General features: G+C 46.1%; 1 protein-coding gene across 2 annotated transcripts in view; it reads left to right on the top strand.

Annotated features, from left to right (window-relative positions):
• zbbx (zinc finger, B-box domain containing) overlaps positions 1-13,481 on the top strand; it is a 60,762-nt gene that overhangs the window by 38,417 nt on the left and 8,864 nt on the right. For both annotated transcript variants that reach the window (XM_078410075.1, XM_078410074.1), the window contains exons 12-17: positions 1,555-1,664; positions 3,304-3,383; positions 8,790-8,971; positions 9,915-10,246; positions 10,954-11,116; positions 11,416-11,550. In XM_078410075.1, the coding sequence (XP_078266201.1) occupies positions 1,555-1,664; positions 3,304-3,383; positions 8,790-8,971; positions 9,915-10,246; positions 10,954-11,116; positions 11,416-11,550 (1,002 nt within the window). The remainder of the gene's footprint in view (positions 1-1,554; positions 1,665-3,303; positions 3,384-8,789; positions 8,972-9,914; positions 10,247-10,953; positions 11,117-11,415; positions 11,551-13,481) is intronic.

Raw genomic sequence — 13,481 nt, 5'->3', positions numbered from 1 at the left:
TTGCAGGGGAAAGTGCGGTTGCAGGGGAAAGTGCCCGGGGATGGGGTGGTTTGGGTAGGAAGGGACGAGTGGACCAGGGAGTTACGGAGGGAACGGTCTCTGCGGAACATAGAAAGGGGAGGGGATGGGAAGATGTGGCCAGTGGTGGGGTCCCGTTGTAGAAGGCCACCCAGCGTATCCAACTAGGGCATCAGATATGTCCTCATTCTTCAGGGGCGGCACGGTAGCGCAGCGGTAGAGTTGCTGCTTTACAGCGAATGCAGCGCCGGAGACACAGGTTCGATCCTGACTACGGGTGCTGCACTGTAAGGAGTTTGTACGTTCTCCCCGTGACCTGCGTGGGTTTTCTCCGAGATCTTCGGTTTCCTCCCACACTCCAAAGACGTACAGGTATGTAGGTTAATTGGCTGGGTAAATGTAAAAATTGTCCCTAGTGGGTGTAGGATAGTGTTAATGTACGGGGATCACTGGGCGGCACGGACTTGGAGGGCCGAAAAGGCCTGTTTCCGGCTGTAGATATATGATATGATATGAAACGGGGCTTCCCCTCTTCCATTATAGACGAGGCTCTCACTAGGGTCTCTTCTACATCACGCAGCTCCGCTCTTGCTCCCCCTCCCCCCATTCGTAACAAGGACAGAATCCCCCTAGTTCTCACCTTCCACCCCACCAGCCAGTGTATCCAACCTACTCCCCATCTATCTCAGTGGAGTCCCTCAGATTATCTTTAATTGGTTTTTGCTGATCTTTATCTTGTACTCTACATTATTCCCTTTATCCTGTTTAAAGGATGGCTCGATTGTAATCACCTATAGTCTTTATGCTGACTGGATGGCACGCGACAAAAAGCATCTCACTACCTCAGAACGCGTGTCATGAAACTATACTAACCTAAACGAAACTAAACGAAACGACACTAGACTAAACTAAATCCACACTGTCACAGGGAGAACGTACAAACTCCACACAAGGTCAGGATCGAACCCGGGTTCCTGGCACTGTGAGGCAGGGGCTCTACCATCTGCATCACTGGATGAAACACAAAATCAAGTGAAATGTCCTAGTGTTTAAAGTTAACTGCAGATGCTGGGTTAAACCGAAGATGGACACAAAACGCTGGAGTGACTCGGCAGGTCAGGCAGCACCTCTGGAGAAAAGGAATTGGTGACGTTTTGGGTCAAGACCCTTCCTCAGACTCAGTCCGAGTAGGGTTGCCAACTGTCCCGTATTAACCGGGACACCCCGTATCTTGGGCTACATTAGTTTGTCCCGCATGGGACCGCCCTTGTCCCGTATTAGTAGGGTTGCCAACTTCCTCATTCCCAAATAAGGGACAAAGGGTGACGTCACCGCCCCGCGCCCCACGTGACCTCACCCAGCCAGTGGCCACGTGCTCCCGCTCCACCAATGGTGGCCGCCCGGCCCGGGGCACGGGGTGGTGACGTCACCCTTTGTCCCTTATTTGGGAGTGAGGAGGTTGGCAACCCTAAGCCTAAGTGAAACTTTGGATACGCTAAGCTGGCATGAACAAGTTGGTCTCTTTTCTTTTTGCAGCGGAGGAGATAGAGGAGCATGAAAGCTACGTTGCTCTTTTTAAAGTGGATGAGGTATACGAAGACCCAGAGCCAGTACAGCCAGTTTTGAGATTCGCCGAACTGGATGCTGTGAGTATGTTCATTCCGAAAAAAACGAAATGCTAAGGATTGCAAGGACAGAGGTAAACAAGCAAGGACAGAAGTAAACAAACAAGAAGGCATGTTGACCTTCATAACGAGAGTATAGGAGTAAATAGGTCCTTCTGCAGTTGTACAGGGCCCTGGTGAGACCACATCTGGAGTATTGTGTGCAGTTTTGGTCTCCTAATTTTAGGAAGAACGCCCTTGCTATTGAGGCAGTGCAGCGCAGGTTCACGAGATTAATCCCTGGGGATGGCGGGACTGTCATATGAGGAAAGATTGGAAAGACTGGGTTTGTATTCACTGGAGTTTAGAAGGATGAGAGGGGATATTATAGAGACGTATAAAATTATGAAAGGACTGGACAAGCTAGATGCAGGAAAAATGTTCCCAATGGCTCCACATTTCGGGTCGAGACCCTTCTTCAGACTGAAGAAGGGTCTCGACCCGAAACGTCACCCATTCCTTCTCTCCTGAGATGCTGCCTGACCTGCTGAGTTACTCCAGCATTTTGTGAAATAAATACCTTCGGTCTGAAATGCTAACTCAGTTCAGTTCAGTTCAGATTATTGTCATGTGTACCGAGGTACAGTGAAAAGCTTTTGTTGTGTGCTAACCAGTCAGCGGAAAGACTGTGCGTGATTACAATTGAGCTGTTCACAGTACACAGATACATGATCAGGGGATAACGTTTAGTGCGAGATAAAGCCAGTAAGCTTTGGTTTTGTTTCTCCAAAGACGTACAGGTTTGTAGGTTATTTGGCTTCGTTAACAATTGTAAATTGTACCTAGCGAGTAGGATAGAATGCGTGTCCAGGATGATTGTTGGTCGGCGTGGACTCGGTAAGTCGAAGGCCCTGTTTCTGTGCTGCTGTATCTCTAAACTAAACTAAAGATGTTGCCCAACCTGCCAAATACTCACAGCATTTTCTGCTGTTATATACACTGCTGAGCCAAAACATTATGACCTGATGAGCCAAAACATTATGACCACCTGCCTGATACGCTGTTGGTCCTCCGTGTGCAGCCCCATACTCAGCAGGGTGCAATACACTGTGTATTGTGACACATTCCTCCCGTGACCACCATTAAAATTTTCTGTGACTTGTGCCACAGTAGACCTTCCGTCGGTTCGGACCAGACGGGATGGCCTTCGTTGCCCTCGCGCATCGATGAGCCTTGGGCGCCCAACACCCTGCCTGTCACCGTTTGTGGTTTGTCCCTCCTCGGACCACTGTCGGTAGGTACTCACCACTGCTGACCGGGAGCACCCCACACGCCTTGCCGTTTCAGAGATGCTCTGACCCAGTCGTCTGGCCATAACAATCTGGCCCTTGTCAAAGTCGCTCAGGTCTTTACTCCTGCCCATTTCTCCTGCACCCAACACATCAACTTCAAGAACTGACTGTTCACTTGCTGCCTAATATATCCCACCCCTTGACAGGTGCCATTGTGACAAGATAATCAATGTTATTCACTTCGCCTGTCAGTGGTCATAATGTTTTGGCTGATCGGTGTACATTCCTGATAGAACGTAGCCACGTTGTGGCAGTGGGGGTGGGGGTGGGGGGGGGAATGAAAGTTTAGGTGAATGATCAAATTGTGTTTTTTTTTCTTTTAATATTAGACCACCGATGAAATAATAGAAGAAAGTCTCAACTATTTGGTGGAAGAACCAGAGTACAGTGGAGAAGAAAGCTGTTCAAGGTATCACAGCAATGTTTGTGGATTAGCTTCATACTGGTCTGCAGAAGTCATCAGATAAGAAGAAAACATTTGGAGTAAACAATGGAGATTTTGTGCTTTTAAATTTACAAAATGGAGACAAAGGTTGAAAGATGCGATCGGCTTTTGACATCCACATTAGCGATAGAGTTGCACATTTTAGAGACAATGCGAATCCCTGATTGTCTGATCTGTGTTTTGTTTCCATGACGTTTAAAGTGTATTAATTTTTCATGTTTTGCCGCTGATGCAATTCCCATTTAATGATTAATGTAAATTTTGCTTGTGTACTGAATTGATTTAGTTTTTAAACTAAAGTTCGTAGTTCGTAAAAACTTTAGTTCATAAAGTTCGAAATGAACTTATACAAACTAGGCTTGTAGACACTGGAATTTAGAAGGATGAGAGGGGATCTTATCGAAATGTATAAGATTATTAAGGGGTTGGACATGTTAGAGGCAGGAAACATGTTCCCAATGTTGGGGGAGTCCAGAACAAGGGGCCACAGTTTAAGAATAAGGGGTAGGCCATTTAGAACTGAGATGAGGAAAAACTTTTTCAGTCAGAGAGTTGTGAATCTGTGGAATTCTCTGCCTCAGAGGGCAGTGGAGGCCAATTCTCTGAATGCATTCAAGAGAGAGCTGGATAGAGCTCTTAAGGATAGCGGAGTCAGGGGGTATGGGGAGAAGGCCGGAACGGGGTACTGATTGAGAATGATCAGCCATGATCACATTGAATGGCGGTGCTGGCTCGAAGGGCCGAATGGCCTCCTCCTGCACCTATTGTCTATTGTCTATTGAGAGAGAGTAGTTCACATACAAACCACGGTGGTGTGTGCAGGAAGGAACTGCAGACGCTGGTTTACAGCGAAGATGGACGCAAAATGCTGGAGTAACTCAGCGGTACAGGCAGCATCTCTGGAGAGAAGGAATGGGTGACGTTTCGGATCAAAACCCTAATTCAGACTGACTGAAAACATCTCGACCCTTAACGTCACCCATTCCGTCTCTCCAGAGATGCTGCCTGTCCCGCAGAGTTACTCCAGCATTTTGTGGGGTCTATCTTCAAATCATGATGGTGTTATTTTCTTATGCTTTAGATCCCCCCCCGCGATATAGTTCCCCAATCCTAGTTATTTCTTCCCTCTTTCTATCGCATTATCGCAGTTATCTTTGTGATTGCACCTTTGTGAATTTGTCCATTTTCGGTACATTGCAAATATATTTTCCTTGCCAACTTGCTCTCCTGAAGCTGTTCAATATTCCAGTCTTTCAGTCTCTGCATCTAGGTGACAGTTAGAACATAGAACATAGAACAGCACAGGAAGAGGCCATTCGGCCCACAATGACTGTGCTGAAAGTGATGGCGTTAAATCAATCTCCTCAGCTTGCATGTGATCCATGTTCGTCCATTCCCTGCATATCCATGTGCTTATCTAAAGGCCTCTTAACCACCACTATTGTATCTGCCTCCACCACCACCCCTGTTAGAATGATCCAGCCACCCACCATCCTCTTTTCCTTGAAACTCTCACAACCTTGCCCCTCTCACCTTGAAGCTCTTCCCTTTAGTTTAGTTTAGTTTGGCTTAGAGATACAGCGTGGAAACAGACCCTTCGGATCACCGAGTCCGTACCAACCAGCGATCCCCGCACACTAACACTATCCTACGCACACGAGGGACAATTTAACATTGTTTTTAATACAAAGCCAATTGACCTACAGACTTGTACGTCTTTGGAGTGTGGGAGGAAAACGGCAATCTCAGAAAAAACCCACGCAGGTCACGGGGAGAAGGTACAAACTCCGTACAGACAGCACCCGTAGTCAGGATCGAACCAGGGTCTCTGGAGCCGTGAGGCAGCAACTCTACTGCTGCGCCACCATGCCTTCCTAAAACTATTGCAAAGCAAACATTGTTGTAGGCTATCACACGCCTCTCCATGGTTCAGTAGGGAAACATGCCATAGAGTCTGTGTGGGGAAGGAACTGCAGATGCTGGTTTAAATCCAAGGTAGACACAAAATGCTGGACAAACTCAGTTAAGAATTCCAGCGCGCTTACAGAGCACAGTTGGACATTAATACAGCGGGGCAGGCAGCATCTCTGGAGAGAAGGAATAGGTGACGTTTTGGGTCAAGACCCTTCTTCAGACTGAATACCTAGAATCTTGTAGGACGTTTGCTTAGTCGAGAGATACAGAGAGAAAACAGGCCCTTTGGCCCATTGAGTCTGTGCCGACCGGCGATCTCTGCACACCGCAGTATTATACACACAAGGGACAATTTACAGGAACCCTACCATAGAGTCTTCTCAGACTCTGTTGAGCAGAAGATGCAGTAACTTAGCATCTAGTGCATGTAGCAATGTAAATGTTCAACTGTGTAGGAAGGAACTGCAGTTGCATAGATACATAGATACAATAGACAATAGTTGCAGGAGTAGGCCATCCGGCCCTTCGAGCCAGCATCGCCATTCAATGTGATCATGGCTGATCATCCAAAATCAGTACCCCATTCCTGCTTTCTCCCAATATCCTCTGATTCCGCTAGCCCTAAGAGCTCTATCAATCTGCTGGTTTAAACCGAAGATAGACAGACACAAAAAGCTGGAGTAACTCAGCGGACCAGACAGCATCTCTGGGGAGAAGGAATGGGTGACGCTTCTCTGACTGAAGAAGGGTCACGACCCAAAATGTCACCCATTCCTTCTCCCCAGAGATGCCGCCTGTCCCGCTGTGTCAATGTCCAACTGTGCTCTGTAAGCGCGCTGGAATTCTTAGCAGAGTTGACCTGCCTTCTGGTGCTTCGAGATAGAGTAGCATAAAGCAAGACTGATGCTGAGCTCCCTGCCAGTTGCCTGGAGTCATGCTATTATATTTAACTGCGTTTTTATCCTTCAATTTGTCTATTTTTCTGTCTGCTCTCACACACACCGGCATCACTCGCTTCGGCAAAGGTTTTAAATGGGTCCAGACGCATTTTCAACTTCTCTAAAAGCATTGGAAATTGTACCCTTGCGGTAATATCCCCCTTCGTATGTCCTTATCAGCTTAACTTTGACTATTGTATAATTTCACTGCTTTCCCTTCTATCCCCTCCCCCTTCCCAGTTCTCCCGCTAGTCTTCCTGTCTCTCGTTTCCCTTTCCACTGACACCGTCTGAAGAAGGGTCTCGACCCGAAACGTCACCCATTCCTTCTCTCCAGAGATGCCGCCTGACCCGCTGAGTTGCTCCAGAGTTTTGTGTCTATCTTTGATTTCACTCTCACACATCAGTTCAAACTCAAGCCCGTATTTTTTTTTTAGATTTAGATTTAGATTTAGAGATGCAGCGCGGAAACAGGCCCTTCGGCCCACCGAGTCCGCGCTGCCCAGCGATCCCCGCACATTAACACTATCCTACACACACTAGGGACAATAAAAAACCCCAACATTTTACCCCTGTCAATTAACCTACAAACCTGTACGTCTTTGGAGTGTGGGAGGAAACCGAAGATCTCGGAGAAAACCCACGCAGGTCACGGGGAGAACGTACAAACTCCGTACAGACGGCGCCCGTAGTCTGGATCGAACCTGAGTCTCAGGCACCTGCATTCGCTGTAAGGCAGCAACTCTACCGCTGCACCACCGTGCCGCCCCGAGGTTCAAATTACGCTCTGCTTTGTAGTCACTAAGTATCTTGCAATAGCCATCTGGCACAAATGATAAATATGAGATTCATTTCAAAGCCTTGGTTATGTTTTTTTTTTCACACAGAGTGGTGAATCTGTGGAATTCTCTGCCACAGAAGGTAGTTGAGGCCAGTTCATTGGCTATATTTAAGAGGGAGTTAGATGTGGGGCCTTGTGGCTAAAGGGATCAGGGGGTATGGAGAGAAGGCAGGTATGGGATACTGAGTTGGATGACCAGCCATGATCATATTGAATGGCGGTGCAGGTTAGAAGGGCCGAATGGCCTACTCCTGCACCTATTTTCTATGTTTCTATGTTGAAATATATCTAATTCTGCGAATGGTTATTGCAAAATTTTGTGAAAGGAAATCCATTCCCTCTGTTTAACTAGCTCAATATTGGTACGTGTATATTGGTTTTGGACAGAGAGTCAGAGCCAAATCCAGTTTCCAAATGAAGACGGAAGATGGGGCTGGAGAACACGGACTTAATCAATCCAACTTTTTAATAATTCTGTTTTATACTTATCTTTGTGCATGTACTACATTTCTCGCCTATAATTTATGGTTGAAGCTGACAATATAAACTTCCTGAACATTTCTTAATTTAGAGATGAAGCATGGAAACGGGCATTCGGCCCATCGAGTCAAAAGGTCATAAGGAATAGGAGTAGAATTAGGCCATTCGGCCCATCAAGTCTACTCTGCCATTCAATCATGGCTGATCTATCCCTTCCTCCAAACCCCACTTTCCTGCCTTCTCCCCATAACCCCTGACACCCGTACTAATCAAGAATCTATCCATCTCTGCCTTAAAAATATCCACTGACTTGACCTCCACAGCCTTCTGTGGCCAAGAATCCCAAAGATTCATCACCCTCTGACTAAAGATCCATGCCAACCATCGAACTCCCGTTCACACTAGTTCTATGTTATCCCATTCCCTGCGTGCTAGGGGTGAGTTACAGAAGCCAATTAACCCACAGACCAACACCTCTTTTGGAAGTGGGAGGAAACCGGAGCACCCGGAGGAAACCCGTGAGGTCATAGGGAGAGCGTACAAACTCCGCACAGCCAGCGCCTATAATCAGGATCGACCCTGGGTCTCTGGTGTTGTCAGGCAGCGGGTCTACCAGTTGCATCAATAGACAATAGACAATAGGTGCAGGAGTAGGCCATTCGGCCCTTCGAGCCAGCACCGCCATTCAATGTGATCATGGCTGATCATTCTCAATCAGTACCCCGTTCCTGCCTTCTCCCCATACCCCTTAACTCCGCTATCCTTAAGAGCTCTATCTAGCTCTCTCTTGAATGCATTCAGAGAATTGGCCTCCACTTCCTTCTGAGGCAGAGAATTCCACAGATTCACAACTCTCTGACTGAAAACGTTTTTCCTCATCTCAGTTCTAAATGGCCTACCCCTTATTCTTAAACTGTGGCCCCTTGTTCTGGACTCCCCCAACATTGGGAACATGTTTCCTGCCTCTAACGTGTACAACCCCTTAATAATCTTATACGTTTCGATAAGATCCCCTCTCATCCTTCTAAATTCCAGTGTGTACAAGCCCAGTCGCTCCACCACCACTGTGTCGCCCACTTTGCAACTTTCTGCTGGTCTCAGCGTAAAATATTGTTTAGAGAGTGAAATGTAAGATTTTTAATATTGTTTATAGATGTAAATCATAGGGTGTTGGTTTTTTGTGATTTTATTTTTTCAGAATGAATGGAAACGTACAAAACCCGGAGAGCTCAGTGGTATCCACGATATCAAGAAATACTGATACTTCATCAGATCACCATTCAAATCAAAATGATCCACCAGTCCTTAGATGCATTGATAATGTCAAAAGGGAAATAAAACTCTCATTATTTCCCGACACAAGTCCAGACACTCATGGAGGTACAGAATTTCTACTTTATTTTTCTCATCCTTACAGTGGATGCTATTTTAAACCGAAGATAGACACAAAAAGCCGGAGTAACTCAGCGGGTCAGGCGGCATCTCTGGAGAGAAGGAATAGGTGACGTTTCAGGTTGAGACCCTTCTTCAGACTGAGAGTCGGGGGAAATGAGATATATCCCTGAGATATAGAACAAATGAATAAAAGACGTGCAGAACGCAACGATGATCAAGGAAATGTGGAGCCCACAATGGTCCATTGTTGGCTGTGGCATAGGCGATAACGAGTTATACAGAGACTGAAATTCTTTCACTGTTAGAGTTGGAGGCCCTCCACATTTTCGGGGGGGGGGGGGGGGGGGGGAGGAGGGGGACACTTTTCGTGGGGGATTTCAAGGTTTTTTTTTGTAATTTTGTCCGTATTAGAGGAGGTGCCTGATTACCAGTTGCCGGAAAATCGGTGGTGGATCTGCATATATATCCTTGGGCCCACGCCGACCAGCGATCCCCGCACATTAACACCGTCCTATACCCACTAGGGACAATTTTTACATTTATACCAAGCCAATTAACCTACAAACCTGCACGTCTTTGGAGTGTGGGAGGAAACCAAAAATCTCGGAGAAAACCCACACAGGTCACAGGGAGAACATATAAACTCCGCACAGACAACCCCCGAGGTCGGGATCGAACCGGGGTCTCCGGCGCTGCATTGACTGTAAGGCAGCAACTCTACCGCTGCGCCACCGCAATTGTTTGGCATCGTTGCTTCTATCCTAATGTGCGGAATACTATGAATAATGTATTTTAAAATCTTTGACTGTATGGGATAATATGCTTCAGGTACTAATTCAATACTGTTTCATTGGCTTCTTGACACCTGTAATTGCTGCTTTAATATATTCCGCTTTAATTTAGCTATTATAAATGTTATCAACTGTAGATTCCTCGGGAGTTGCCCAGGAAGATTCACTTTCAAGCTGCAAGCTAAATCCTCCTCAGAATGGAATGATTAAGAACACCCATTGTGATGAAAGCCCAGTTCCCTTCTCCATTCACTCTGGTAAAGGATCGATGAGGAGGCCCAGGCATGCAGGCCCAATCCTTGATAAAACCAGCACTGGCAATTCTCAGCTGCCACCTCGGAGAACTCCAACCTTTACCGATATTCCTCGTGAAGATCCCGTTCCTGCTCCTGAAGAATCTGACCAAATGGTCCAGTTGGACAGTTCGGAAGACAACACGAACAATGGTCTCACTGCCCAACTAAATAACGTAAGAAAGAGCTGCAGATGCCGGCTTGAACTGAAGATAGACACAAAAAGCTGGAGTAACTCAGCGGGTCAGACAGCATCTCTGGAGAAAAGGAATTGGTGATGATTCGGGTCGAGACCCTTCTTCAGGGTCACCTGTTCCTTTTCTCCAGAGATGCTGTCTGAGCCGCTGAGTTACTCCAGCTTTTTGTGTCTATCTTCTATCTAATGTAAGAGTTTGATTTAATTTATTTGTAATAGTCACACCATAATACATAATCCATGAATGCTTACATTTACTGTAGCTAGTTCTTCAAATAAAGTTTAGTTTAGAGATACTGCTGGGAAAAGGCCCTTTGGCCCACCAGGTCCGTACCAACCGTACCAATCTCCCTCCAAATCTGTCCTATCCATGTACCCGTCTAACTGTTTCTTAAGCGTTGCGATAGTCCCTGCCTCAACTACCTCCTCTGGCAGCTTGTTCCATACATCCACCACCCTTCGTGTGAAAAACTTACCCCTCAGATTCCTATTAAATCTTTTCCCCCTTCACTATGTCCTCTGGTTCTCGATTCCCCTACTCTGGGCAAAAGACTCTGTACGTCTAGCTGGTCTATTCCTCTCATGATCTTATACATTATTAAATTATTCATCTTTGTAATTTTGCCGACATCGTTCATTTTTAGAAGCTAACGTTAACATTTTGTAATTTTATTTCTATTTCGTTAGGAATTACAAAAGATTGCTGGTGGTCAGGATGTTAACGTTAGCAGGTACTTGGGCATGGAAGGTTTTTTCACTCTGTACCTGGATCCCGATCAAATTGCCACAACACCCTTCATTGAACGGACGGCCGATGACAAGAAGGAAACAGCGGTAACACTGATCAAAGGTACGTTACCTGTTATATATAGTCAATGGTCAGAATTACTCTATGGATCTGTCCTTTCAATTAATATATCTGAATGCCAGGTAATTAATTGGAAAATGAGATCCAAGGAACTACAAATTGTAAATTGTCCCTAGATTGTGCAGGATAGTGTTGGAGTGCGTGGATCGCTGGTTGGTGCGGGCTCGGTGGGCCGAAGGGCCTGTTACCATGCTGGATCTCTAAGCTAAATGAAACTAAACATCAGTCCTTGTGGTCACCAGGAGTGAAGGGTGATTTATCTTTGTCTTCTTATTCTCTAGAGAATGGTGAGTGGCAACCGAACATCAGCTTCTGTGGATATGCTGACGACTCCATTGTTAACGATGTGATTGATGACATTCGGGCTCGACCTCCCAGCAGCTTTGGAAGGTGGATGACGTCAAAATCAACTGCAGGTGCGTTGCCCGTGCTCAAACAGCAAGACTTTTCCTTCCATGTTATTGTTTTATGATTTACCTCAACACTTTGTGTGACAAAATACTACCCCTGAAATAGTCCAATAGCTGCCTGATCTTCTACCCATCTTCTTCTTTCTTTCTTTTGTGTCCATCGTCCATGTTTCAAATGTTACATCGCTGTCATCGTCCGTCCTGAAAAGGGCGCAAGCTTCCGGCGACAATCAGTGGGAGCTATCACTTGTACAATAGATGGTGGTGGTAGCAGAATTAGCTCAGGAAACTTCCAGTTTCCAGCCCCGCGACGTGGATGCAATGCATTTTGCTTTTATTTAACATCTTGTGGGAATACAATGTTAGACTGGGAGATGGAGGTGGGGGGGGGGGGTGGGGGGGAGGTGGGGTATATTACGGATGGGGGTGGATGTGGATTCAGAGACAGGCCGTTACATAACAAGACCTCCAGCTAAATGACCACCCAAAGTTGGATTCCTTGCAATGTAGGGGCTGGGTAGTTTTCAAAGGATGCATGCAATCTTGACTGGTATCATGGGGCTGTTGAGGAATGGAAGCAATGTTTGTGTAACTCAGCGACAAAGTCCATTTGGTCCCTTTTAAACACCCTAATTCCATTAAGATTATGGAGACGCAAAGAATTGCACATACCGCTTTACAAAAAAAAAAAGACAAAGTGCTGGAGGAACTCAGCGGGTTGGGCAACATCTGCGGAGGACCCAAACAGGCGACAATAGATTGAACAAGGGCACTGAGCCAAAACGTCGCCTGTCCATTCCTTCCGCAGATGCGGCCTGACCCGCTGTGTTACTCCAGCACTCTTTGTGGGTTTTTTTCCACGATTAGTTTATAGTAACTCATAAGTAAGTATTGAAAAAAGACGGCTGAATACGTTTGACTTATAAACTATTTTGAAGAACTGTATTATCCCACTATAACAGGTGAGAGTTTGATCCCAAAATGTTTCCCTGAGATTTATTCTCAAGGAATGTAAAATAATTGAAAGGTTTCCAATATAACTTAGGGCAACAGCTGATAGAGCCGCTGCCTCACAGCGCCGGAGACCCAGGTTCAATCCTGACCTTGGGTGCTGTCTGTGCGGAGTTTGCACGTTCTCCACTGTGACCGCTTGGGTTTCCTCCGGGTGCTCCGGTTTCCTCCCACATCCCAAAGACGTGGGTGTTTGTAGGTTAATTGGCCCTCTGTAAAATTGCCCCTCGTGTGGAGGGAGTGGGTAAGAAAGTGGAATTGTATCGAACTAGTGTGAACGGGTGATCGATGGTTGACGTGGACTCAGTGTGCCTTGGGCCTGTTTCCATGCCGTACAGTATTTCTAAACAAAACTAAACTAAACTTCGGAATGAGAAATCCAGAGTTATTTCTGAGCAACTTTATGCAGAGGACGAATTTATGAGCAGTTTAATAACTAATTGAATGTGACAATGTTGTGAGTGGAAGGTCAGCTTGTAAAACATTACTTATACAGTTGACTGAATTCAACAGGAGAGAATTAATTGTCTCAAGAAAGCTACATCGGATGGTTAAAGTACAGATAGCATCAAAAAACAATCATAAACCCTGCTATTCAAACCATAGACAATAGCAATAGGTGCAGGAGTAGGCCATTCGGCCCTTCGAGCCAGCACCGCCATTCAATGTGATCATGGCTGATCATTCACAATCAGTACCCCGTTCCTGCCCTCTCCCCATACCTCCTGACTCCACTATCCTTAAGAGCTCTATCTTACTCTCCCATGAAAGCATCCAGAGAATTGGCCTCCACTGCCTTCTGAGGCAGAGAATTCCACAGGTTTACAACTCTCTGAGTGAAAAAGTTTTTCCTCATCTCCGTTCTAAATGGCCTACCCCTTATTCTTAAACTGTGGCTCCTGGTTCTGGACTCCCCCAACATTGGG

The sequence above is a fragment of the Rhinoraja longicauda genome, chromosome 13 (assembly GCF_053455715.1).
Source record: "Rhinoraja longicauda isolate Sanriku21f chromosome 13, sRhiLon1.1, whole genome shotgun sequence".
Lineage (NCBI taxonomy): Eukaryota > Metazoa > Chordata > Chondrichthyes > Rajiformes > Arhynchobatidae > Rhinoraja > Rhinoraja longicauda.
The sequence above is the reverse complement of the archived record's forward strand: the minus strand, read 5'-3'. Positions and strand labels throughout refer to the sequence as shown.